At 40.1% G+C, this 25,725-nt stretch overlaps 2 protein-coding genes and 1 non-coding gene across 6 annotated transcripts in view; 1 reads left to right on the top strand and 2 right to left on the bottom strand.

Annotated features, from left to right (window-relative positions):
- Positions 1-1,027: 1,027 nt before the first annotated feature.
- LOC114699358 (mitochondrial import inner membrane translocase subunit Tim23) lies at positions 1,028-24,196 on the bottom strand. The gene is made up of 7 exons (XM_028878388.2): positions 23,932-24,196; positions 20,887-20,945; positions 16,275-16,368; positions 16,007-16,091; positions 13,899-13,957; positions 11,618-11,728; positions 1,028-1,548 (listed from the first exon to the last, which is right to left on the bottom strand). The coding sequence occupies exons 1-7, from the start codon at positions 24,035-24,037 to the stop codon at positions 1,433-1,435; spliced, it is 630 nt and encodes a 209-aa protein (XP_028734221.1). The 5' UTR covers positions 24,038-24,196; the 3' UTR covers positions 1,028-1,432.
- On the bottom strand, positions 14,450-14,646 carry LOC114699368. The gene has a single exon (XR_003735515.1). It is a non-coding gene; the product is annotated as a small nucleolar RNA SNORA74 (small nucleolar RNA).
- Positions 24,197-24,232: 36 nt separating the features above from the next.
- Parg (poly(ADP-ribose) glycohydrolase) overlaps positions 24,233-25,725 on the top strand; it is a 116,610-nt gene continuing 115,117 nt past the window's right edge. For 2 of the 4 annotated variants that reach the window (XM_028878386.2, XM_028878385.2), the window contains exon 1: positions 24,247-24,748. In XM_028878386.2, the coding sequence (XP_028734219.1) occupies positions 24,529-24,748 (220 nt within the window). In that variant the 5' untranslated portion in view covers positions 24,247-24,528. Of the gene's footprint in view, positions 24,749-25,725 lie in introns of all 4 variants that reach the window. The other 2 variants (XM_028878387.2, XM_037208728.1) reach the window with 2 other exon arrangements.

The following is a 25,725-nucleotide window of genomic DNA, read 5'->3' as shown; positions in this document are numbered from 1 at the left end:
GTCGTTTGTGTTGTCTGTAAAGCTCAAAATGTTAATGTTTGGTTAAGGATGCAATAAATAATATATACAATGAGTGTATAGTTTATGCATCTTATTTTTAGCCTTTCCCTAAAAAACACCACATATATTTTTCTTTAAAAACAAACACACATGCACACAACAGTGTAATGATTCCTTTCTACTATATTCAAAAAGGTCCTAGTGTATTTTGTCAACCAAGCCAGAGGTTGCCTAGTATTTATCATGTTATGTACCCTGTGGTGTAATTATGAGATCGTCATTTTTTTCCCTTTAGTTTTTTCCCAGGCTTCTTAGAAAACTTCCAGCCCTTAAAATATTCCCAAAGAGGCCAGGCGGTGGTGGTGCATGCCTTTAATCCCAGCACTCAGGAGGCAGAGCCAGACGGATCTCTGCGAGTTTGAGGCCAGCCTGGTCTACAGATCGAGATCCAGCACAGGCACCAAAACAGCAGAGAAACCTTGTCTCAAAAAAGCAAAAAAAAAAAAAAAAAAAAAAAAAACCCTCCCAAAGAGTTACCATACAGAATGAAGGTCAACTGTTGGGACAGAGTGTTCTGTTCTAGCATGCTACTCTAATGATTAACTTAAAATATCTTGAGGTTGTTTAATGTCAGCCGTGTTGTAGGAAAATCTTACTTTAGCTGTTTATGCTATCAGTACACTGCACCATAAACACAAAGGCAGGAAAAAGGGCTGTCACTTTATACTGGTAGTTATCTGCATGTGTGTGCCCTTGCCAGAGGTTGACAATGGTGTCTGTCTCAGGTATTTGTCACCTTATATACTAGAAGCTAAGTCTCTCATTTGAACCTAGTCAGCTTGCTCCAAGGACTCTCTGCCTCCTGAGCACTAGGATTATAGGTGGGCTGCCACACCCATTGGGCATGTTGGGTGCTGGGCATCTAAACTCAGGTCTTCACCCTTGCACAGCACATGATTTGCCTGATAAGCCATCTCCCTCCCCACCCAGATGTTATTCAATAGAGATACTATTTTTTATGCTGGGATTATGACTTTGGTTCCATTTTCACCCTTTATTTAGAATACAGGGCAACAGTAGTTTTAGATTTTTAAATGATAAACATGGTGATAAAAGTGTTGAAAATAAGTCTGGCCTGAATTTGGAGAGTAAGTGGTTTTCCAGTTTGGGGGTAGGAGAGAAAACAGGTGCAAGATCATCTCCAAAGGAGAAGAGAACACATACTCAGTGAGCCACCAAGGGGTTTGGCTTCCACTCACTAAGGGCAAGCAATGCAGTCCAGGCTAACCATCCATGATCTTTGTCACAGCAAATCAGAGTCTCCAATTGTTCAAAGTAATTGTCGGTACAAGTGAGAAAGCAACTCCAGACTGACTTAGTAATCAATCTGGATGACTATGAAACGTCCCCCAGTCCAGAGGTGGCAAAATCTTCAGAGTGACTGTTGGAGCAAGGAACCTTTCATGTGTTCCCAGTTGTTATACAGTGCATAGAGACTGGTGAGGGTCAGTCCTGCCAGGCCGCCACGTGCTATTCCTCGAAGACCACCTGGGAAAGAAGGAAAACAAACAGCCTTACATATTTCAGTCGTAGCATCAAAGGGTAGAAAAGTGTAATAAATAAAAGTGGGATAAAAGTGCAGTAAAATAGAAAAATCATGGAGAAACTCCTCTTAAATACTCTACCCCAAGCAGGAGGAAGTTTTAAACCATTATTAAATTCAGGAGATAATTTCCCAAATCTGAAATTTGTATTTCAGAATAGATAACTTGTTTGAACTTTTCATGACTTGTACCTAAGATCCTCAAGACTGATGTGCTTTCCCCAACCTGTAACCATAGCAATTCAAACAGATCAGTCATTCCCTGCCCCTCGGAAGAGTCTGCGTTGTCACTAGAAGCGCCAATGGATTGAAGGCTGTAAGCAAGGTGAACATCCTATGTGGAAACAGCACTGTCAGCGTTTGGACTCTGGACGGGTCCTTCAAATATTTGAGGACTCAAGAAGCAGTAGTGATAAAAATAATCAAGCTTTGAGTCCGTACTGATGGAACACAGGCACGCACCCCCTCCCCTGCATACTTTGCACTGATGTGTCAATCTCACATAACCAAGCACTGAGCATAACAGACTAGTTAAGAAAGAATTCAAGATTAGACTTTGAGCTATTTGTACTTGTCAATTAGTCTTGTGGAAAAAATTTTCAGTAAGTATTTAATCTAACATGCAGAAATAAAGCTTCAGTTGTTTGAAATGAACCCTCAAATCTACTAAGAGGAAGTGACAGTTTCTTAAGATAGGAAATGACCTAATAGTTCATGATTATAATAGCTTTCTAACTTTTACATAGTAAAGAGAAGAAACTCCATGAGAATGGGGTTTTCCAAAGAAACCTAAAGGGACCAAGGCATGGTTTTGCAGCTCCACAAATAACCAGATACCACAAGTTTCAGGGAGCTTACAAGTGAGGGGCTCAGGAGGCTTAGTGGGTAAAGGCACCTGCTACCAAGCCTGACACTTACATTTGGTTTTCAGAGCCTACACGGTGGAAGAAGAAAACTGATCCCTGCAAACTGTTCTCTGACCTCCACTTGTGCCTTGGTACCAAAAAAGTAAAAAAAAATAAAAGAGCTCAATGACAGTCAACTCTATAATTTCAGTGACATTTAGTTCTGTTAGCACAGCAGAACTAACCCATCTGCAACAGAGCCTACCAGATGGCTTCAGGTGATAAAGGGCTACTCCCCTCCAGTCTCTGGTCTGAAGACTAGTGATAGCTGACTACTTAGGTTCTTCAGCTTCCACTGTGAAATGCCTTAATTGTCTCTCTTAAAGAAAAAGGGCAAACATCTCAAGAGGCTGTCAAATGTGTGGGAGGGATCAAAAACAAGGCAAAACCCCACAAAAATAAAAGCAAATGGGGGAGGGGGGAGGCTTGAAAATGGCTTATTAAGAGCACCGACTACTCTTCCAGAGGACCCACATGGTGGTGGCTCACAACCTTCTCAGGCACCAGGCACACACATGATTCAATGCCCACATGCAGGCACAAGACCCACACACAAAAATAGTAAAAATCTTGTAAACAGGAGGCATTTCTAGTTCCTATTCTGTCATCTTGCTGTATTCAGACTGTAACACTTAAGTTGAACTTACAACTATTCAGTGTGGTTTAGAAACTATAAAATTTGGAAAATAGTCAACTTAATCCAATTAGTTTAATATGGATCAATGTGCCTCCAACCAGTAAATCAAGAAAGAGCTATAGAACTCCGCATTGACTTTTATTAGAACAAAATCATACAATAGAAATAATAAACAGAAAAATAAAGGTATCTACAAGATAAAACTCACTTATTAGATCTAGACTTGGGTTTAATAAAGGTTCTCCCAAGTAGGCAACCAAAATACAATCCTTCAAATGCCGCTTGCAATCAAGATAAAATAAAAGAAAGGCCAAGGTGCTCTTGCCACAGTTAGAGAAATGACAGAGGGCTGGTAATGGAAAGTAACTCCTTCATCCAAACATTTAATTTTGTACAAATTGCCTCATAACCACTGATTTAGCGCTGTCAGCCAGCCATTGGTCTGGAAAAACCTGCTGCAAATCATTTCTGTCAATGGCCTTGTGCTCTAAGAACATGGTTTCTGTCTGGCCTTTGTGGAAGAAATTCCACATTACTTCTCAAATTTAAAATAACAATCTTTCCTGGGAATGTTCTCTAGCTTATGTATTAGGGATTATAAAATTTCAATGGGACCTATAAGGCTTTAAGATGTTTGGATACCAGTGCACATTAAGTGTTTCTTAAAAATAACTGATTCCCCAGAAAGCATTCATTTTCTAACAAAAAACAAAACTTAGTTCAAACCAATAACATTCATTCTTTAAAGATAGGGAAGAAAACTAAGACAGTAAACATAAGGCAGCATGTATGAACCATACCCCCAATCCTAGCTTGACCCAAGTCTCTTAACACCAGCCAAGTTCTATTTCTTTTTTCATTTTTGAGACATTGGGGAACTCATTATGTAGACCAGAGATCTGCCAGGCTATGGCTCCTGCATGCTGGGGTTAAGGCCATACACCACCACCCACAGCTCCCCAAGTTATAATTTTTAACTCTAAATTTTGGGTTTTACCAACTGGCTGCTAAAAAAACAGAGCAATAAAAAACTAAGGCCTCCTGATTTAGACTTTCTTAAAACTGAGTAGCTGGCACGGCAGTGGTAGCGCACGCCTTTAATCCCAGCACTTGGGAGGCAGATGCAGGTAGATCTCTGTGAGTTCAAGGCCAGCGTGGTCTACAAATCAAGTTCCAGGACAGCCAGGGCTACACAGAGAAACTGTCTCGAAAAACCCAACCCCCCCCCCAAAAAAAAAACCTGAGCAACTGCCTAGCTAAGAACAGGAAGTTGGTCAGCTACTTGCTAACAACAAAGTAAATAAGGCCAATGTTCAATCGCCATGAAGTAGTAAAACAAACATGAGATTTGGGTTTCATTTTTTGCTTCCTATCTTCTGCTCACTTCACAACTCTGAAAAGACAAGTATTACACTTTCTAACCCTGGGAAAACAAAGGTCAGAACACTTACATGCCTAGTTTTTGGGATAGAGAATTGGTTAACAGCAGAGGTAATTCATTAAAATGTCAATTTAGAACAGAGAACAGGACCTCTTTCTTTAAAGAGACAGATAGCAAATATTTTAGGCTCTGAAGGTCAAAGGCCATTATATAGGTACTTTCACAGCCATTTAAAATGTAATTATTTTTAAAAAAGGTAAAACAGTTTTAGCACTATGGTTCCTGCTTTAGAGGAACAAAATTAATTTACATATTTTTGGCTTTTGGAGGTTTTGTTTAAAATATTTATTTTAAAAATTGGTAAAGAAGGCTGGTGGTGTAGTTCAGCTGGCAGAGTGCTTGCCTAGCATCATCATCAATGAAGCCATGGGTTCCATACTCAGTACCACATACAACTAGTATGGTGGTACATGCCTATAATCCCAGCATTCTAGTAGTTGAAGACTAGCAGTTCAAAGTCATCCTTGGTTACATAGGAAGTTTGGGGTTAGCCTGGTCTACAGGAGATCTTGCCTTCACTTCCCTCCCACCAAAAACTGGTTCAGTGACTAAGGGTGTTGCTCAGTGGAAAAGTCCATGTACAAGCCCTGGGGACACTCTCCAGCAATGAAAAAGTAAATAAAAATTGTGGAGCATGTATTATACAGCTCAATGATAATAAATATCTGCACGGTTATTTTTTTAATATAAAAAGTTTATTTTAAATTTTGTGTGTGCACATGCATACCCTCGGCGCATAGTATCCTAGTACGGTATCCATGTAGGTCCCCCTAGAGCTAGAATTACAGGCAGCTGTGAAATACCCAAGGCAGGTGCTAGGAACTGAACCCAGGTCCTTTCCAACAGTGGTCTTAACTGCTGAGCCATTTCTCTAGCCCCATATTGTGTTACTTTCAACAATAGCCACATCTGGAATTTTCTCACCTTGCAAAACTGAAACTATTAAACAGTAACTCCTCATTCCCTGTCCCTTTACTGTTTTATCTCAATGATTTTGACTCTTCTATGTACCTAACTTGAGTAAAGCCACCCAATATTTGTCCTTTTGTGACTGTCTAACCTTAATTAGCACAATGTTCTTAGTTCGTCCACACTGTTGCCTATGTCAGCATTCCCTTGCCTTTTAAAGGCTTAATAATATCTAGTTCATTGTGTGTACCCATTTACCCATCAACAGCTACCTGGGTTACTTTTATCTTTTGGGAATTGTGGATAATGTTGTAAACATGGGAATACTAAACAATATTCAAACACAAATGAGGGTAGGTCAGCAAGATGTTTCAGCAGGTAGAGGTGCTTGCTTCCGAGCCTGATGACTAGAAATCGATTCTCAGGAGTGAAATGGTAAAAGGAGAAAGTCAATTTTCTGACCTCCAAGTTCTCAGGTATGTACACAGATGTGTAGACACACACAGAGAAAATAAACACACAAATCAAACTCCAAGAGTTAGATCAAAATTGTCTGAGTAAAGAATAACTATCAAATTCTGCTAGGACACATAAAAGGAATATTCACTGAGCGATATGTTCTGCAATAAGTAGGTACCTACTGTAACTCCTTTTATTAAGATATATCACAATGTTTAATTAAAAAATATATTTACTTATGTGTATGCAGGTATGCATGTGCCATGGCTTGTGTGAAAGTCAGAGGAGCAACTGGTAGGAGTTGGTTCTCTCCTTCACTATGTATGTCCTGGAGATTCAATTTAGGTAACTGGGTTTAACAGCAAATGCCTTTGCCCACTGAGCCATGTTGTAGCCCTGCCCCATGGTTAAAGTGGTTAACTATCATATCTAGATTCAATAGATAAATTCACTATTAATGCATTTCTGTTTTAATAACAACATATGTTCTATATTTATGCCTCTGAAAGGTACCTGTGTTTATATGATTGCTTTATTGTACATTATACATTATTTTGGGTTCTAGTAGTTCATCCATTTCAAATAGCAAGTCATACTTTACTCCACAGACATAAGATAAAGCTTCAAAAGAATTATAGAATTCCACATTTTCCCGAGACGAGAAGAGCAGTTTTCCATATTGAAAATGGACTGTACTTGGAATTTCATTTTTTATACACATACAGATACATAAACAGAGCTCCCAGGAGGCCTGGAGATATAGCTCAGTTGATAAGAGTAGTTGCCTAGAATGTATGAAGCCTTGAGTTCAATCCCCAGCACCCCATAAATTGGGTACAGTAGTACATGTCTCTAATCCAAGCTTATAACCCCAGCATTACAGCTCCCTAGTGCCTGGGATTTCCAGTGCTGGGATCACATGCACGAACCACCAATACTATGCTTTAAATAATTAAAAAGAGGAGCCCTCACACAAAACGCATATGCATGATGCAAAGAGCTCCAAGTGAGTAGGAGGTGCTTCTAGCCCAAAAGGGAAGGGTGTGGAAGCTCCAAGTCACCCACATATAGTCCTCATCTCTCAAACAATGCTATTTCCTGTTTGCTGGTAACCTTGAACCTAAAAATCTACCAAATTTGCTTTAAGACAAAAAAATTCCATGTCAAGTGACATGGATTGTCAATTGTGAAACTGAGCAATTGCAATTGGGGAACGGTTGACATTATCTGCTGACCGAAATTCCCAACATCAGTTCACACTGAAGTCACTCCAATAAAAGCAAACCAGTACTTAATTTCTGATTTAAAGCAAAACTCTAGAGGATACACAGACCACAGGGTCAAACTTTGTGTGGCAGAATACAAACAGAACTTCAACTTCTAGATTCAAGGATCTTACACTTTTCTTTTTGTTTTTTTGAGCTATCCTGGAACTCGCTCTGTAGACCAGGCTGGCCTCGAACTCACAGAGATCCGCCTGTCTCGGCCCCCTTAGTGCTGGGATTAAAGGTGTACACCACCACCGCCCAGCAGATTTGACAACGCTTTCAATATAAACTATTATGGAGCTCCTAGAGCAGAAGGAAAAACTCAAGCTGAGCATTGAGACCTGGGAGGCAGAAGCTAGAGGACCAGGAGTTCAAGTCTATCTTTAAACAGAGCCAGTTGGGGACCAGCCTTGGCTACATGAGACCTTGTTTCAAAAAAGATGGGAGGTGGGGGATTTCATGATTTTAATCCAGTCTAATTCTTATGCTATTTTTTCCAAAAGGATGGGAGTTAGATTACACTTAACACGAGAAGAATCCATTTAATAATGATCACGTTCTACCATAAAAACAGCTACAGTTTTGCCATCAACAAGCACGTATCTTAGAATGAGCTTGTAACATATATTTGGGAAATAAGGCCCAAGAAGCCAACAGACAGTAGTCTGCTTTCTCTCCTAATGCCTTCTGTTAGTCTTAGCTTTCCACAGAAATGTCAGTTTATAAAAGTAAAGTTAGTGAAAGGATATTCAAAGTCAGTATGCCAAATTTCAAAAGTATCAGGGTTACCACTAGTTAAATGGTTTTCTTTACCAATGTCAAAACTAAATGTCAGACCTACAGAAGAATTCAACTGCACATTCCAAAAGATCTATTGATGACCTTTTTCTACTACTGCTATTTTAAAGTATCAAATTAAAAAGATGTTTTTCTTTTTTTTTCTGAAGCACTGGAAATTGAACCTTGAGTTTCATGAATGATAGGTAAGCATTCTACCCATGAGTGATAGCCTGATCCTATCTTTACTTTTTGAAAGAGTCTCAATAAAGAAATTGTCCAGGTTGACCTTGAACTTGTAATACTCCCATGTCAGTATCCTGAGATAGATGGTAGTTGAACAGAAATGGATTATAGTTGGTATCACAAGCCCAGCTTAAAATGAAATAAAATGTCACATAGCACATGTAATAGGTAAAAGGCTAATTGTCAAAATGTTGAAAATGTTTCAATAATTTAATTGAAGGCACACCCAATAGGAAAGGAAAAAGGGCTTCAGGGAAATTACAATGGCAATAAATAACAGAAGTCGCCCAATCACCAACCAGTGAAAAACAAAGTGAAACACAAGACACTATTTTTGGCTTACGTTGTTCCATCACTTAGGAAGGGGCTGGGGGTATTCCCCATAAGTCTGAAGCCAGCCTGGTTCACAGAGCGAGACACTGTCTCAAAACTAAACCAAACTAATAACAACAACAAAAACTATCTTTCACCAACTGGCATTTATTTCAAAACAGTGGTAGAGCTGGAGACATAGCTCAGTGATTAAAAACACTTGTAGTTCTTCCAGAGGACTAAGTTAGATTCCCAGCACCTACATCAGGCAGCCATAATAACCACCTGTAACTCCAGCTTTAGGGGTTTCAACACCTAGGGTGTTCTCCATGTGCACATGCTCACATGCAGGCACTAACACAATTACACATAACTAAAAATAATAAAAATAAAGCTTAAAAGTAGGGTAGATGATACTTCAAACTGATAAAGGCACATAAAATCGTCAAAGATTACTTTGACAATAGTTACTACCACTTTTAATATGCAGATTTTTTTTTGTTTGTTTAAGTAATCTGGCATTCAGCAATTTATCCTGCAGCACAGAACTTTTATGTGTTGCCGTGTTTAAGGGAGGTCTCAAGAAAGCCATATATAAACAAAGACAGATAGATAAGAATTAGTAAAAATCATTATTTGGAAAGAGCATGCTAAGAAAAGGGAACAATAAAAATAAAGGCCCTTAAATGAGAGATAAAAGTCAGTGTGGTGATATTGTGTCCACCAATATACAGTGCACCCTAATAAACTTATCTGGGGTCAGAGAACAGAATAGCCACTAGATAGACATAGAGGCCAGAAAATGGTGGCACACACATCTTTAATCCTATCACTTGGGAGGCAGAGATCCATCTGGATCTTTGTGAATTCAAGGCCACACTGGAAACTGCCAGACATGGTGACATACACCTTTAATCTCAGGAAGTGATGGCAGGAAACAGAAAGGTATATAAGGCATGAGGACCAGGAACTAGAGGCTTTAAGCTTTTAGGCTTTTAGCAGTTCAGCTGACATCCATTAGGACAAGGACACAGAGGCTTCCAGTTTGAGGAAATAAAAATCAGCTGAGGAATTGGTAAGATGAGCCTGGCTGTAGCTTGTTCTGTTTCTCTGATATTTCAGTGTTCACCCCAATATCTGGCTCCCATGTCTTTTATTAAATAGACTCGTTAAGATTTGTGTTACAAGTCAGAGGAAAGAATGGTCTACTCTGGAGCCTTCAATGTATCAAGCGATCAAATCAGGTAGAAGAGTGAGCCTCACAGGCCAGTGTAAAGGCTAGGAATTAACGGGACTTTTGATTAAGCCTTATCTTCCAAATGGTATTCCCATTTCACCATAAGCTTGTGTGCTACCCTTCTTGGCAAGCTATAACATCAACTGCTCTGCTCCTACAGGCCTTCCCCACTCCAAACAAACATTCCCTCCTTCAAGTTGATTCTGTCAGACATTTTGGCCAGCAAAGCAAAATTCAACTAATACAATGTTTTTTTTTTTTTTTTTTTTGCCATGTTACAAACTAGATTTCTATTTGTTTGCATTTTGACAATGTCTCTTCAAGGCAAGCTTGGTCTCAAATTCCCTACACAGCTAAAAATGACCTCGAACTTTTGATCCCCTACCACCAGAGTGATAGGATTACACATGTGTACTATATCTAGTTTTATGCAGCACCAAAAATCTAACCCAACACAATTTCATGTATGCTAGGCAAGTATTCTGCCAACTAAATTACATTCCCAGCCTAATCCAACTGTTTTTAATATGTACCTTTTCCCCCACATGCCTTCATTAGTTGTAAAGTTTACCGTCTGTCATGAGTTGAGGCTAATATCATAAACCTTAACCATCATCAGATGTATTCCTTAACTATTTTGACTTCATTTATTTATTTAGGTTTTTTGAGACAGGGTTTTTCTGTACAGCCCTGGCTATCAGAGATCTGTCTGCCTGTGCCTCCCGAGTGTTGGAATTAAAGGCATGTGCTGCCACCACCCAGCTCTACTTTGACTTTGTGCTTCTACCTTCTAACCACCTCCCACAAGTATGACTATACTAATTCTTTCACTGATTATATATTGGGTGTTTTGGTTGCATTGAGTACACACATGACATGCATGCAGTGCCTACAGAGGACAGAAGAGGACATTGGATCTCCCTAAGACTGGCTATGTTACAGATGCCTGTGAGCTATCTTGTGGGAACTGAAACTCAAACCCAGGTCCTTTGGAAGAACAGCCAACTGCCGAACCATCTCTCCAGTTCAATTCTAGTAATTCTTTATTCAAACATCTCTGATAACTTTTAACCTAAATTTAAACTTTTCACTCTGGCTTCCTCTGTTCCAAATGTAAAACTCTCTTCCAGACTTGTGTCCCACACCTTTCTCATGGTATCATATGACTAACAGATACATCTGAAATTCCCCCAGCTCAACTATTACCCCATCCTTTTTCTAAAATTTCCCTTATTTCTCCATTCAAGAGACAATGTGATTATGGCTTTAAAAAAAAAAAGGACAATGGACTTTTGAATCAGACTAAGATTTACTTAGCCTACGTCAGCAGGTAAAGACAGCTTATCTTGCCTTAATTTCAGCTTGTTTATGGAAAAAGGTCCTGACTTACAAACAAGACACTTCATCATCTGATACAGGAACAGATACAGAAATGATGGTATTAAGCACAACTGTTAAGAGGAGGAGATTTTGAAGCATGACATAACATGGATGGAATGAAGAAATGCTCAGTCACAAAAGGACAAATACTGTATCGTCCTGCTTATGTGAGGTAGCAAAGGCAGAGAATATGAGATTGCCACGAGCTGAAGGAGGGACAAATACTGGGCATAGTGTAGCACATGCCTGTAATTCCAGTACTCTGGAAGGTAAGGCAGAATGGTGAATTCAAGACCAGCCTACAATGTGAAACCCCCATGTTAACAACAAAACCCTTAATAACCATAAGGTGGTTGCACTGTAAATAATATAAAATACAGATAATTTCCTCTGAATATTACAGACAAAAAACATATTTCAGTTCTCCACTCAGTACCGCCTACCTGTACATTTATACAACATTCCCGTCATGGTTCCGGCTGCTACTGTGTTGAGGTCATCTTCTGCACCTCGTGTTTTCTCAATGATAACACCAAATGCACTATAGAGCAAAGCTAAAGCAGAAACAGAGATCAGTGGTGAAAGTTAGCATGGTAATCATATTAAGTATGCACACCCAAAGACATACCCAGAACCATCTTATTAGAAGCACTGCTTCTAATAGGAAAAATCCAGAAACAAAATGTCCTCCAAGAACATCTGTATCACTGTAATGATCCAGAAAGGGACTTTCCATATCACAGAACACCACCGTCACAGCTAGGAAGATGCCAGGCAATGCTGGCGCATGCCTTTAATCCCAGCACTCCGAGAGGCAGAGGCAGGTGCATCTCTGCGTTTGAGGCCACCTGGACTATGGAGCATGCTCCAGGACATCCAGGGCTACACAAAGAAATCCTATCTCAAAAAACAAAACAAACAAACAAACAAAAAAAAAAAACAAGAACAAAAAAGCTAGAAAGACCTACACTCACTGGTACATAAAGCAGGCACATGTATAGTAGTATACAACTGACTGGTTATGTCAAGAAAGGGTTGTGAAGATATAGAATAAATACTATTTCTAGAAAGTATTACTGCAGAATACAAGAAAAATATTTCGGTTTTACTTATGCTACCTATAATAGCTGTTATCTCTGTGAGTTAGAGGCCAGCCTAGTCTACATGCCAAGTTCTAGTCCATCCAGGGCTACATAGGAAAGTCCTGTCATCTTCTTCCCAAATCAACAAAAAACTCGCACACAGGATCAATAAAAGAATTTGAGGTATGACTTTCACATGTTACAAAAACCCTGTAGTTTTACAGTATCTTCAGCAAATCCTTTTTACCTATCATTATGCATTATACTGCATTCTTACCATTTTATTATCATGGATGCCTGGGTAGTGCAGAGGCAGAGGCAGGTGGATCTCTGAGTTCCAGGCCAGAGTAGTCAACATAGCAAGCTGGCAAAAACTAAAGAGAGACCCTGGCTCAAAAAAACAAAAACAAACCCAGTATACTTGCCTTTCCTTATACTTTCTCAGCCTTACCCTTGGTCTGTTGTGGAACTTCTCTACTTTTATGAAAGCTAGTCTTTCTGTTAAACACATTCAACTGAAAATGATCATGTAATACCACTGTGACCAGTCGCATCACATTATAATGGAAAAACACAGTAACCAACGGAGTGGCCATCTATTCCACCCTGCCTAGAATTGTAGGATTTTCTTGAATGTAGAATTTTCAGTACTAAAAACAAGAAAGTTGTAATGTAGGCACAGACTGCTGAGTTTCCTAGGTATATAAGCAATTATAAAAGAACAGATGACCATGACTTGTGTGTGTAGGGTAGTGTTTCAGGGTTGTAGACATAAGCAGAACATCAAAGCCGCCATTTGTCAGAATACAAAATGTGAATTTGGCTTTATGGTGTGAAAATGTACTGCTTCCAAATGCCATAGCCAAGGCTAGAATCTTACCAAGTTACAATAGAGGCCTTTTATTTTTTCAACAATTTTGTCTACATTTTCTCTTACGCTAAGGCCTATGTGCCACAAGTAGATTATAAATCACCAGTAATCAAAAGAACAAACTATTCATGAACAATAAGTGATGAAAGCACTGGGTTCTGACTAAGCAGCACTAAATTACTTACCCCTTGCCTGTAACTGAGAATGCTTTCCTTATCTACAAAGACTTAACTGCAGCCCTGCTATTTAGGTCCTGGAAATCTACAGATGAACTGACTACTCAACAGGCTATTAGGAAAACAGAGCAAAAGGTCTGTAGTTCTGTCACGTCTCACTGCAGGACTTTGAACCTTTATAGCAGGCATAGCCCTATGTCTTGGACATCATTTAGTTTAAAACAGGATTTTACTTCGCATACTATTTAGACAAGTAGGGTAGCACTTACAAGTCTTTTCATAGATGACAGCTACAATATTTACCAGAGTGGATTTAAATGTTGACTGTTTAGCCTATAACCAGAATTTTAGTTGACCAAATTGCTTATGATAACTGCACATCCTTTATTTACAGCAGAGGACTGTTTGCCTAGCATGCATAGAACCCTGTATTTGTTCCTCAGAGCACACCTGTAATTTCAGAACTTGGAGGGTGGGACCAGGAGGATCAGAATTCCAAGTTTATCCTCAAGTATATAACAAGTTTGAGGCCAGACTCAGCCTCATGAGACCTTGTCTCAAAACAAAAGATTCATCAAACGAGATGTATACTTACCCAGGGAGCCTAGAGTATTAGCCCAAAGTGCCCCTTGCCTAGTCACCATATTCAAAATCCTACCAAGGAAGAATGAGAAAAAAAATGTATTTAGGATCATTATTTCTCTAATAATCTTATAAACCATAATAGTAGCTATTTAAAACACCTAGATCCAAGCCTCAATGTTTGTGTAACTTAAAGATATATATTAATATCACCCCAGATTTTAATAAAGAAGGTTGTTACTTTACATAAATGAGGGTTATGATAAAAAAAATTTCCAAACACTCTGGGCAATGACTAAAGAAAAGTCCTTTAGGTAAAGATATAAAATTATTTAATACAGATTAAATACACAAAGGCTTTGAATCACAGCCTGAAATGTATTTTACAAACTGATCTACGTAAAATCATGTCACTGTAACTGTGACAAGAGTTTGGTTTTCTTTTGGGAAGAGTCTATTTTCAGAATATCAAGTAGGATCAATGGAAAGGACAGGAGTATATACAATGCAAAGCCGACCTGAGGAGAAAGGAAGAGCTTCATTACTAGACTACATGGAGAAAGTGTTGTCTGCTCCCATACTAGAACTAAGCAGTCAAAATGAATGCTTAGCACACTCTCAAGGAAGCACAGGTCCATCTTACACCAGAGTCACAGCCCACCAGAACAGTGATGCAGCAACCAGGTGAAGAGCACCCAGTACTCTCCCAGCAGTGTAACACCATCACAGGAACGTGTCTGGGATGGCTGACTACTACTGGAAAGAACGAAGTACAACCACAAACAGTAAGAACTCAAAGATTCATAGCAACAAAAATGTGTTTACTTTCAAAATGTTTAGAAACCTAGTAATGACTGTGGAGAAATATATTTTCTAATTCGTTATGTTACATATTTATTAACACATAAGTCTAGTGCATGGATGTTAAATCTGTAACAAGCTTAAAAATTATTAATTTTCATTATTACTTTGATACATTTCCATTTAATGGGTCTTTACCTAGTTCTCACTTTTATCACCTTTCCACAACTCTGCAAGGCAGGAAGTAGAGAAGTTTACTCAAGATTACAAAATACTAAGTAATTAAACTAGGATTATGAAGCTATACATAATGTGCTTGGCTGCAAATTCTACCTTTTCTCTATTATTAATTGCTGCTTTCTGATAATGGGAAGACGAGAAAGATTACATTGCTATTGTTTTAAAAACTGAAGTATAGTACCTTTTCTAAGAGACTTCCTACTTCTAAATTCATATTTAACAATGGTTGGGGATTTGGTTCAAAACAATACAAGAGAAGAAACTGGGTATGACTGGCCATGGCTGGTGCTTGTTGTAGAAGAGTTAGGTTCACAGGTACTTATTACACTATTTTGGCTTCTCATACTACAGAATTTAAATTGTTAATACAGGGAGGGATTCATGCAGTAACAGGAACAGGGGAAACTTTGGCAGGCCTTTAGGCTTCCCAGGCCTAACTCCAGCATGCCTGCTGCCATCTTCTGGCAGAGCAATACACTTGCAAGTCAGAGCTTCTAGTGCTTGGTAATGGGCAAGGGAAGCTGGCTCATTGGATAACACGAACAGCTCCTTAGGGTTTACCTCAGGCCTTCACATGCACCCACCCCCCACAGACACGGATGCCTACACACATGTACACACACACACAATAATGATCTTCAAGTTCTAGAAATTTTATTGAAGAGTTTCAGAAAAGAAGCATGTCAGCAAGGAGCTAATAAATCTAGCTATGGCTTTCATCCCATCAAGTATTCTACTGCTACAGGCCCCCAATCAATCAAAACTCCCTATTAGCTACTCAACAATTGAAAAAGCATGCCATACAAGTTTGGAGAACAGAACACATGTAAGCCAAGAAATCAGGTTGGGGTAGTCCAGCTGAATGAAGACACCAACTCAAACCACTCCTCTAAAAAGTGCACAGTAATCTGGTTTCTTATTGTTTGCAAAGACAAAACCAAACGAACCAAATATTTTAAAAGGGGAGGGGGGTAACGTTAATTCTCTAAGCATCTTATTAACACAGGGTGGTAACCATCAAACAACAAAGCTGAGGTTAATATGCAAACATCAGTCCATCAAAAGATTTCATAGACTTACTGTACGTTTCTTGGTTTGGACCAGGCCATGCTCTGGGTTTCCTTCAATCCTAATCGCAGACCGTTCACTGCCCCAAATGCAGCCCCTGGTGGTGAATCATAACAATTCAGCCAAAAGAAAAAAAGAAAAAGCTTTATGTTTCTGGTTTCTTTTATAGAATAAAAAGTGTGGTATAAGTTTTAAGTTAAAAACAATATTCTAGTTATTTTTCTTATTAAGCACCAATAACTACTTAGATATAAGGACATAAAAAAAATATACTACCCACCTGTCATGCAACATCCTCCAATGGTAAAGAAAGCTAGCTCAAATCTGCCTCGGGTTTTGTTAGCTCCAGTTGGCAAAATGAACTCATCGGTATCCTAAAGGGTAAGAAGGAAAACCAAGGTGAGTGCTCCCTGAATAGCTGTTAACTTTCTTCCTACCTTTTTCTTTCAGTTTATGAGACAGGGTTTCATTATGTAACCTAGGCTGGCCTGGAATTTAGAATTATCTGGCTTTAGCCTCCTAAGTGCTTGGATTACAGGTTCTTCAACTTTTCAAAGTAATTTTAAAATAAGTAAACAATCAAATTAATGCAAATGCATCTATCATATTCAAGCAAAAATAAAACTGTCTGCACTAATAACTATTCTTGGTTATCAACTGACTTCATCTAGAATTAACTAAAACTCAAGCAGCTAGGTATACCTGTGAGGGATTTTTTTTTTCCCTTAATTAAATCATTTGAAGTGGGAAGAGTCACTTTTAATCTGGATCTTTAAGAGGGGGAAGATCCACCTTTAATCTGGCCACACCTTCTGGTGGCAGCCTATGTAAAGGACATGGAAGAAGGAAGCTTGCTCTTTGCCTGCTTGCTCTCACTTGCATGTCAAGTCTATTCCTTCACTGGCATTAGAGCCTACTTCTTTGGGATTCTGGTGTATACTGAAGACTAGCTGAGACATCCAGCCTTGTGGACTGAACAACTATTGGACTCTTGGACCTTCCGTTGGTAGACAGCCATCGGCAGATTAGCTATACCACAGCCTGCAAGCCATTCTAATAAATTCTTTTATATATGTATATAGATTTAGCCTACAAATTGTTACTCTAGAAGTGATAAATGACATGAGCATAACACACTGAACTCTTTGGAGAGACTCTCATTCAGAACTTTCAATTACTCCATCTATTCTTTCATAGTATAACTCGGACAAAGTTGTATACAATCTACTTTAATGATAAACTTTAAACAACAGTGCAAGTATTTAGAAACAATGGCCCTAAAAAAGGAATACTGAAAGCTGAGTCATACTGGTTGACTAACAGTCTGGAAGCAAGATCATACAACTAAAAATTACCCTCTTAATAACTTCTCTTTTTCGAAGGCAGGGCCTCAAATAGTTATAAACTTGCTATGTATGTGAGGATAACCTTGAACTCTTGATTGTCCTACCTCTACTTCCAAAGTGTACAGATTGATTATAGGTATGCACCAACTTGTAGGACCCTTCTGTTTGTTTTCAGTTCTGAAGAATGCAAGGCTTTGCAAGCACTCCAGCCCTTCCAATTAATAACTTCAAACTGCACAGGGGATATATACTTCTTTGATTACCTGTAGACAACTATAGAACTTCTTTCTGGGAAATGCATACACAAATTTATTATGTACACAAATTCAGCATGTATCTTCACCCCAAAACCTTAGTTGGGAGATGCTACTCCAATAATAGCAAAAATGTGCACTTTTAATGAGCTACTATACTTTCTGCCTTAGATTTATTTATTGTATGAGTATTTTGTCTGCATGTATGTATATGAAGCACATCATGTCTGGTGCTCAAGGACAACAGAAGACAGCACTGGACCCCTGGAACTGGAGTTAGGAACAGTTGTGAGACACCATGTGGGTGCTGGGGAATGTAACCAGAGTCCTCTGCAATAGCAGTTAGTGCTGAGCCACCTCTTCAGTTCCTAAACAAATCACTTTTTTAAATAAAACCCCAATAGTTTCATGGAAGCAAATGGTGAAACCAATACACTTTTATGAATGACACTTTCATTTCTGCCAAGCTTCTTGTGGTGATTTCAATGAAAAGGGACCCCATAAGCTCATATATTTGTAAGCTTAGTCTCTAATTGAACTGACTGGAAGGATTAGGAGGTGTGACCTTATTGGAGGAGGTGTTTAGCTGGGGTGGCTGTGAGGTTTCAAAAAGTCCACACCAGGCCCAATGATACTCTGTGCCTGCTGCCTGTGGTTCAGCATGTGAAACTCTCAGCTACTGCTTGTCTGCTTCCTGCCACGATAATGGACTAACCCTCTGAAACTGTATGAAAGTCCCCAATTCAATGCTTTCGTTTATAAGAGTTGCTTTGGTCATGGGTGTCTCTGAAAGCAATAAAACAATAACTAAGACACTTCCCATGTAAAAGGTTAATGGATAGATAGAGCACAGTGTACAATGTGCCACTTTTAACATGAAGAGACCACTAACAACTAACAAGTAGCACTTCTCTCCTAGACCCGTGGCAAACACTGAATTTTGGTAAATCCCTATCTGATTAGGGAAATGGCTTTGGGCTTCTCATTTCTGGCTTATACATACACCCTCTTAGCAAAAAATTGTACAAATATGTGCATGTACTGACAGCACAGAAAAATGGTCTGACAGACAATAAAAAATTCTATTTGATAGTTTTATCAGAGATGCTTCCAACTAATGACCTAATTTTAAATTACTCTCAACCTCTTCTTTGTAGAAATGTCTACTTGACCAGAAAAGGTAAATAATTACCCTTCAATTCAGAAACATACAACTAATTAAAAACTGGAAATAAAAAAAGACAAGCAAGAGCACCAGCCTACTTTCAGCAGTATCAACCATAGTAAACACTCCAAGTGTACAGCAATTCACATACACACAAGGTTGACAAATATGCTGAAACACTGCACACAGGGGGATATTCTGAGATAGATGTCCTTAAGTTTGTACTGCTGATACTCTAGGACACAGTGGTACTAAAACACTATTAAGCACTAGTATTGTGACCACAGAAGAAAAATGAAATTGGGAAAACGTATTGTACCTAAAAGCTATGAGGCCAAGATTATGTGAAATCTTTTTAATTCAAGCTGACGACACTATGAATATTGAAAATAATTTGATTTTATTTTACATCAGTTGATCATCTGGACTTCAGGAAGATGTTACGTAACGTAAATAAAAAAAAAATCTCAATGTGGATATAAGAATGACAATAAAGAATATCTGCCAGATATTCTAGGCCCGTAGGCTGAAGATGGATGGATGCCCCAATGTTACAGAGGAACCCTAGGGTGACTGTTTATTTCTGTCATTTCTCTTAGTTTTAGAAATTGCTTTCTCTGCACTTCTTGTTTATTCATGTAATATTTTATTCTTCTTGGGTCTCTGATGGAGACTGAAGACAAGATAGTTATAGTTTTTAAGTTTTCCTTGCTACCAAATTAAAATTAAAAAAACAAGAAATGTAAAGTTTATAAGGTAAGAAACATAAAAGCTTAAGCTGTTTATCTAAAAAGTTTTAACGTCTAAAAAGGTATTTTTAGGATGGTAATACAAGTTATGACAAAAATGGTTTAGGCATAAAACTCTGGACTAAGATAGGATAGATAATATGGTACTTTCTCCAAATCTGCCAAATACAAATGGGCTGGACATTGTGAATGTAATTTTTTAATTTACTTATTTTCATTTTATGTGCATTGGTGTTTTCCCTGCATGTATGTTTGTGTGAGGGTGTCAGATCTTGGAGTTACAGGCAGTTGTGAGCGGCCATGTGGGTGCTGGGAATTGAACCTGGGGCGTCTAGAAGAACAGCATATGCTCTTAACCACTGAGCCATCTCTCCAGCCCATGAATGTAATTCTTACCTGATAACTGTTCTTATTGTATATAGTTTTACTGTGTTAAGAGTTAAAACTTAGGGGCTGGAGAGATGGCTCAGAGGTTAAGAGCACTGACTGTTCTTCCAAAGGTCCTGAGTTCAATTCCCAGCAACCACATGGTGGCTCACAACCATCTGTAGTGAGATCTGGTGCCCTCTTCTGGCCTGCAGGGGTGTGTGCAGACAGAACACTGTATAAATAATAAATAAATCTTAAAAATATTTAAATGAAAAAAAAAAAGAAGTTAAAATTTTTCCTTTTTATTTAGAAAAAAAGGGGGAAATGTTGTGAAATAATCTTTTTGTAAACTGCATAGATGTGTCACTTTGGTTGGTTTAATAAAGAGCTGAACAGCCCATAACTAGGCAGGATTTCCAGGCATAGCGGATGATGGGAAAAAGGGTGAAATCATGAAAAGACATGAAGGAAGTATGACATGTAAGAGATGAGGTAACAGGCCATAGGCCATATGGCAACACATAAATTAATAGAAATTAGTTAATTTAAGTTTTAAGAGCTAGTTAGAAACAAGCCTAAGCTATTGGCTGAGCTTTTATAATTAATAATAAATCTCTGAGTGGTTATTTAGGAGTTGGTTGGTGGAACACGAAGACTCCTCCCTAACAAGCTTCATCTATAGAGTGAGTTCCAGGACAGCTAGGGTTACACTGAGAATCCTCGACTCAAAAAACCAAAAAACAACTACAACAAAAAACCCACAAAATCACTAAGATTACTTTTACTGTGATTCTTCTACACAAAACAAATAGATTTAAAACACAAAACAACTATCTTAGAAGAAACACCTCAGGAAGAAGCACAAACCAAATTCAGTTTGTGGAGAGGAAGGGTTCATGGAGACTGGAAGATTAGCCCTCCAAGAGTACCTCCTAGTCCGTAGGCACTAAGCACTTACTCTGTGATAGAGTAAGGCACCACACCAAACCAGTAAAAAGCTTTACCTTACCTGAACAAGATAGCGTGGATCCACATTTAAATACGGAGACAGGGGGTTCATACCAGTTACTAGAGGGAAAACAAAATGTCGTATCAGACAAAATTCCTTAAACTATTTCCGAGAGGATTGATTCAGCTGATTGTTACATGTCTTGAAATTCAATGACTTAGTCTTGAGAAACTAGGACTTGCACTGATGCCCTACACTTTTCATTTACTTATGAGTTTGTGTGTCTAGTGTGCATGTGAAGGTCCCACTGGAGTCCCTTCCTTCTACCAGTCTGGTTCTAGGGTTCTAACTCAGGCAACCTCTTGTATAATTATCAGAGAAACCAGCCTCAATATTATACATCCCAGGGGTTCAGGAGAGAGAACTACTAACGGCGAGGACTATTTTCAGGAAATAGAATCTCAGCACACCGAGCTCTATAGTCCACTTGCTTTAATTCCTCTGGCATAACATCCACATATACACAGCTTCAGTTCTGTTCTCGTGCCTAGCTCCTTTCTTGCCTGATTTCTGTTTATCTACTGTTCCCTCTTAAATTCTATCTTAATTCTCTTATCTTAATTCTGCCTCATCTAGGTCCTTTTTACCTTCTTACCCAGCTAGGGCTTTCCCATCTGACTCTTCCTCATCTTCTATCTCGTTCCTCTAGTACTCTCTTCTAGCCCTTCAATCTAGTTCTTTCTGTCTCAGTTTGTTCCTCTGAAGTTCTTACTCATCTAGTTCTTCCATTCCATCCCCCCACCTCCCCGTGCCCTGGAAATCCCGGTATATAAAGGGAGGGTTCGAGCTAAATTGTGTAAAGCTTTTACTTAACATCCACCTCTCCTAGGCGGTGTCTCCATGTGGAATTTACCGTAAGTCAGGAGACTTGCAGGTGGGCTGTTATCATTGTTAGTCCTTGGAAGTTGGGTGCCCACCTGGGTGGTGTTTCCTGTAGTCCTTGAAAGTTGCTAAGGGAGATAATCTGATTCCAGAGAAAGCCTTTCCTGAGGCTGTTCTCCAAATACCTGGAATGTGTATGTCTACACTGTTAGTCCTTCTTAGGGGAAAGTCAATTGGAAAAACTATGACGGCACACATGATTTTCATAACAGAAGACAGCTGATATATAACAAGCCAAGTAACACCAAAAACTCCTTGGGATTTGGCTTCCTCTGGAGGAATTCCCTGATTCCTCCAGGTAGTGACTTTGCAATAACCAGCTGAGTTCTTATGATATATTCCTGCGGCCTGCAGCAGTCACCAGGCTTGGAAGAAAGTGCCAATACACACTTAATCTCCCAGACCATGTATAAAAGTAGTTTCTTTAACTAGCAAGACAACCAAGCAAATTGCAAAAGATCAATCAGTCTCAGGGAAAATAGTGGTTGAGCTGGGTGTTTTTATTATTATTATTATTATTATTATTATTATTATTATTAAAGATAAGTATATCAAGGCAGTTCCTTCAGATTATACTACTAACAATTTTGCTAACAGGATCCCTCTATTAGGGCAAGGAGAAGCCTTGGTTTTACCATAGGGATGAAGCTTAATGGAAAAGAAAATACAAACGTTCAGAGGGTTCAACTTTAAATCTATCAACTTTGGGTGAAAATAACCTAGCAAGAAAAAAATTAAATTTCACAGATTTAAATAAAATCTAGTATTTGGGTCCTTCTGTGTCTGAGTTGATTGTTCACAAATGTGTGCACTCCCCATGACTCTGTCCTTCAAGTCTAAGTGCTGTTAATTCAATTTTTCCATTGTTATACCTAGCATCCTATTCTCATACCAACAGTTTAACTTTGTCTTACCCCTTCAACTCTGCAGAAGCTAGGAAATCAGCCCTAATGGCTTCCATCTACACTTTAGGTCAAATCCAAACCCCTGCCCTGGCTTATAAAGCTTGTATTTGCTTACATTTCCTGCCTCTCTACCCTTATAATCTATCACTTGACTCTCCTGAAACTCTACAGACACGTGGACGCCAGAGCTGTTCAAGCATTATGTCAAGTCTGTTCTGCCTCTCAAACATGCGTTACTAAATTCAGGTCACAGCTCAAATGTCAACTACCAAGTTGTTTCCCCTAATCTGTTCTCAAATAGCCTCCTCTTACCACCATCATCTCAGGGTCCTATTTTATTCCTTTCATGACATCTATCACTAACTGCAATGTTTTTGTGTTATTTGGCTCACCTCAGTAGTATGTATACACCATAAAGGCAATAATTACTTTGTCACATTAAGTATTGCCCTTCTTTATGCAAAGAAAAACCTAAGACACACAAAACTGTGTTCTGGACTTAGTTTCGAAAGTAGACATCAGGGTCATCAAAGGGCTTTCTTTACATTCTTAAGGAAAAGTTTTTGAGAAATACTATAAGGATTATCAAGAAACACCCACTTTAACAAAGGCTATTCACCACCATCAACTCCCTATTATCTTCAGACCCAAATTCTATATATCCAGCTGAATATCCATCTATAACCAAACCTTCAGTCTGAAATACATACTTACGGGATTGGGGAGGGCCAATAGGCAGGATATTCATGCCTCTGTATCTTCCCATTTGCTTATTTCTCTTCCAAAATTTGTTTGGGTTCTTTCTTGTTTACAAATTTCTTAAAGTTTAGCTCGCTTCCCATCTCATTCTGGTTTCCCGGATTGTCTCAAAAAGGGGGGGGGGGGTCACCTAACTGATATTTAAAATTTAGAAATATTTAGAGACCGTTTGAAAAAAAATTAACTATGGGCTTGTTATGTGAAATATGTTTATTTACAGACCTAGAGTCTCCTAATCCAGGGTCAAGCACACAGGAAAGCGTGCGACCAGAAAAAAAAAAAAAGGAAGACATACTGTGTTTCCTCCCGAAACTAGGTCAATAAACGAGCGTCCGGTGATTCATGCGACCCTCCCCTCCCCACAAATTCGTTGTCTTGAAACCGATCGCTGGCGGCGAATCTCGTGAACGCGAGCAGGGAGAGGGACAAGGAACGCTACAAATTTCTAGTTGTGCCAGGAAGCGGACCGAAAGGGCAGCAAGCTAGGCCCGATACTCACGCGGAACGCCGGCCAAGTCAGCGTGCGAGTAACCGGCTCCGCCCGCTCCGAAGAAGCCGGCCAAGCCGCCGGTGGTTTTGTTGCCACTTCCCCCGCCACCCTCCATGACGTCGCGGCTGCTGCGGTGGGCTTCCCACCACCACCCCCTCAGGCCGGGGTCGTGTGCTCGGCCGTGGTCCCCACAGCAACAGCGGGAAGACCCGCGTTGCTACTGCCACCTTCACACGCTGACCTTCCGGGCGCCGGCTCCCGTTAAGCGCGGCGCTTCCGCTTTGCGGCTGTGTACGGCCCGGAAGTCCGAAGCGCGGGACTACTGCTTTCCGGTGGTGGGAAAGTGAGCCGGAGCCGGAGCCCAAGCCCGAGTGGAAGCGGCGCGTCCGGGGCAGGTGGGCTCCCTGCGGCCGAGCGGAGGCAAGCGGCTGCGCAGGGAGGGTCTGGCTCGGAGGCCCGAGGAGCAGCAGCCGCAGGAGCGGGCCGCCGCAGAGTGGGAATGGTGCGGGGGGCGCCAAGAAGGAGGCGCAGTCCGTCCCTGTCAGGGTTAGTGAATGAGGCTCTCCGCCCGGGCCGGCCCGGGGACTGTGCGCTGCGGGTCCCAGCATGAGTGCGGGCCCCGGCTGTGAGCCCTGCAGCAAGCGGCCCCGCTGGGGTGCCGCTGGAACTTCTGCGCCCGCTGCCTCGGACTCCCGGAGCTTCCCCGGCAGGCAGAGGCGCGTTCTCGACCCCAAGGACGCTCCCGTACAGTTCAGGGTCCCACCGTCCTCGCCAGCCTGCGTCCCGGGGCGGGCGGGACCGCACAGAGGCAGCGCCACCTCGTTTGGTACGTGGGAAAAATAAAAATCTTTGTCCTTGTTTCAGTTTGAGGACCATGGGACTCCAGTCGCTCCTGTCTGTCACCGCTCTGGTGCCCCCTTGTTGAATCACTAAATGCCACTCGTTGGGGAGAAGGGCTACAATTTCTAGTGGCATTTGTAGTGTGGAAAACTTTGGTGGACAGTTACTAACCGGGTGGACCTCACCTGTATGCTTTCCTCGGCTTGGATAGAGAAATTGCCTTATTAAGGAAGTCTAGTTGTGTCTATGAAGCAGAAGGGCGCTTCAGTCCCCAGAAGACGTAAAGAAAGCTGTTGCAATTTACACAGTCAAGTGCTGACTCCCAGAATGTAGAGCTATTAGTCTTAGCTTGCTGGCATTGTACTTATCCCTGGCACACGATGTTGAACAAGAGGAACTTGGTCTCTGCCTTCATACCATGAAATCTTTGAGGAGAGATAGACAATAGCACAAGTCCAATATTCGTAACAAAGAGTAATGGATTTTCTTGTTCTTGAGGGTGTGTGTGATTGTTTTGGTAGGAGGTATGTGTACTTAACCAAGTTATGAGGGCAAAGATAGTAGTCCAGAAGATTTGGTACTTATTATGAATACTAGAAACCGTGGCTAAGAAAGAGTAAAGCAGTATTTCAGAAGTGCAGCTGGATAGAATAAATGGTGAAATAGTGAGAGATGGGCTGTGGAGAAATAGGAGAAAGTGATCCCACTGTACTGAAGTATAGACAGTACTGTGGACATTACTAAGGACTTTGAACTTTGTTTTCAGGATAGTGAGAGGCCATTAAAGGATTTTCAGTGTGAGTGTGTGTGTGTGTGTGTGTGTGTGTGTGTGTATAGGTGGGTGGGTGGGTGGTAGCTAGATTAAACTTGTTTCTTGAACCCTTTTTATGGTTGGTGTGTAAAAAATGGAAAAGAAAAATTGGTTGAAACCCCAAGACTAAAGGAGTTGCATTGGTCTAGTTA

This window comes from Peromyscus leucopus, chromosome 9 (genome assembly GCF_004664715.2).
Source record: "Peromyscus leucopus breed LL Stock chromosome 9, UCI_PerLeu_2.1, whole genome shotgun sequence".
Taxonomy (NCBI): Eukaryota; Metazoa; Chordata; class Mammalia; order Rodentia; family Cricetidae; genus Peromyscus; species Peromyscus leucopus.
The sequence above is the reverse complement of the archived record's forward strand: the minus strand, read 5'-3'. Positions and strand labels throughout refer to the sequence as shown.

Excerpts from the sequence above, each read along its gene's own strand:
- LOC114699358 (XM_028878388.2), bottom strand. The coding sequence starts at position 24,037 with ATGGAGGGTGGCGGGGGAAGTGGCAACAAAACCACCGGCGGCTTGGCC. Across the intron at positions 13,958-16,006 it reads TCCAAACCAAGAAACGTACA|GATTTTGAATATGGTGACTA; the intron begins GTAAGTCTATGA and ends CTTCCTTGGTAG. Across the intron at positions 11,729-13,898 it reads TAATACTCTAGGCTCCCTGG|CTTTGCTCTATAGTGCATTT; the intron begins GTAAGTATACAT and ends TTTCTGCTTTAG.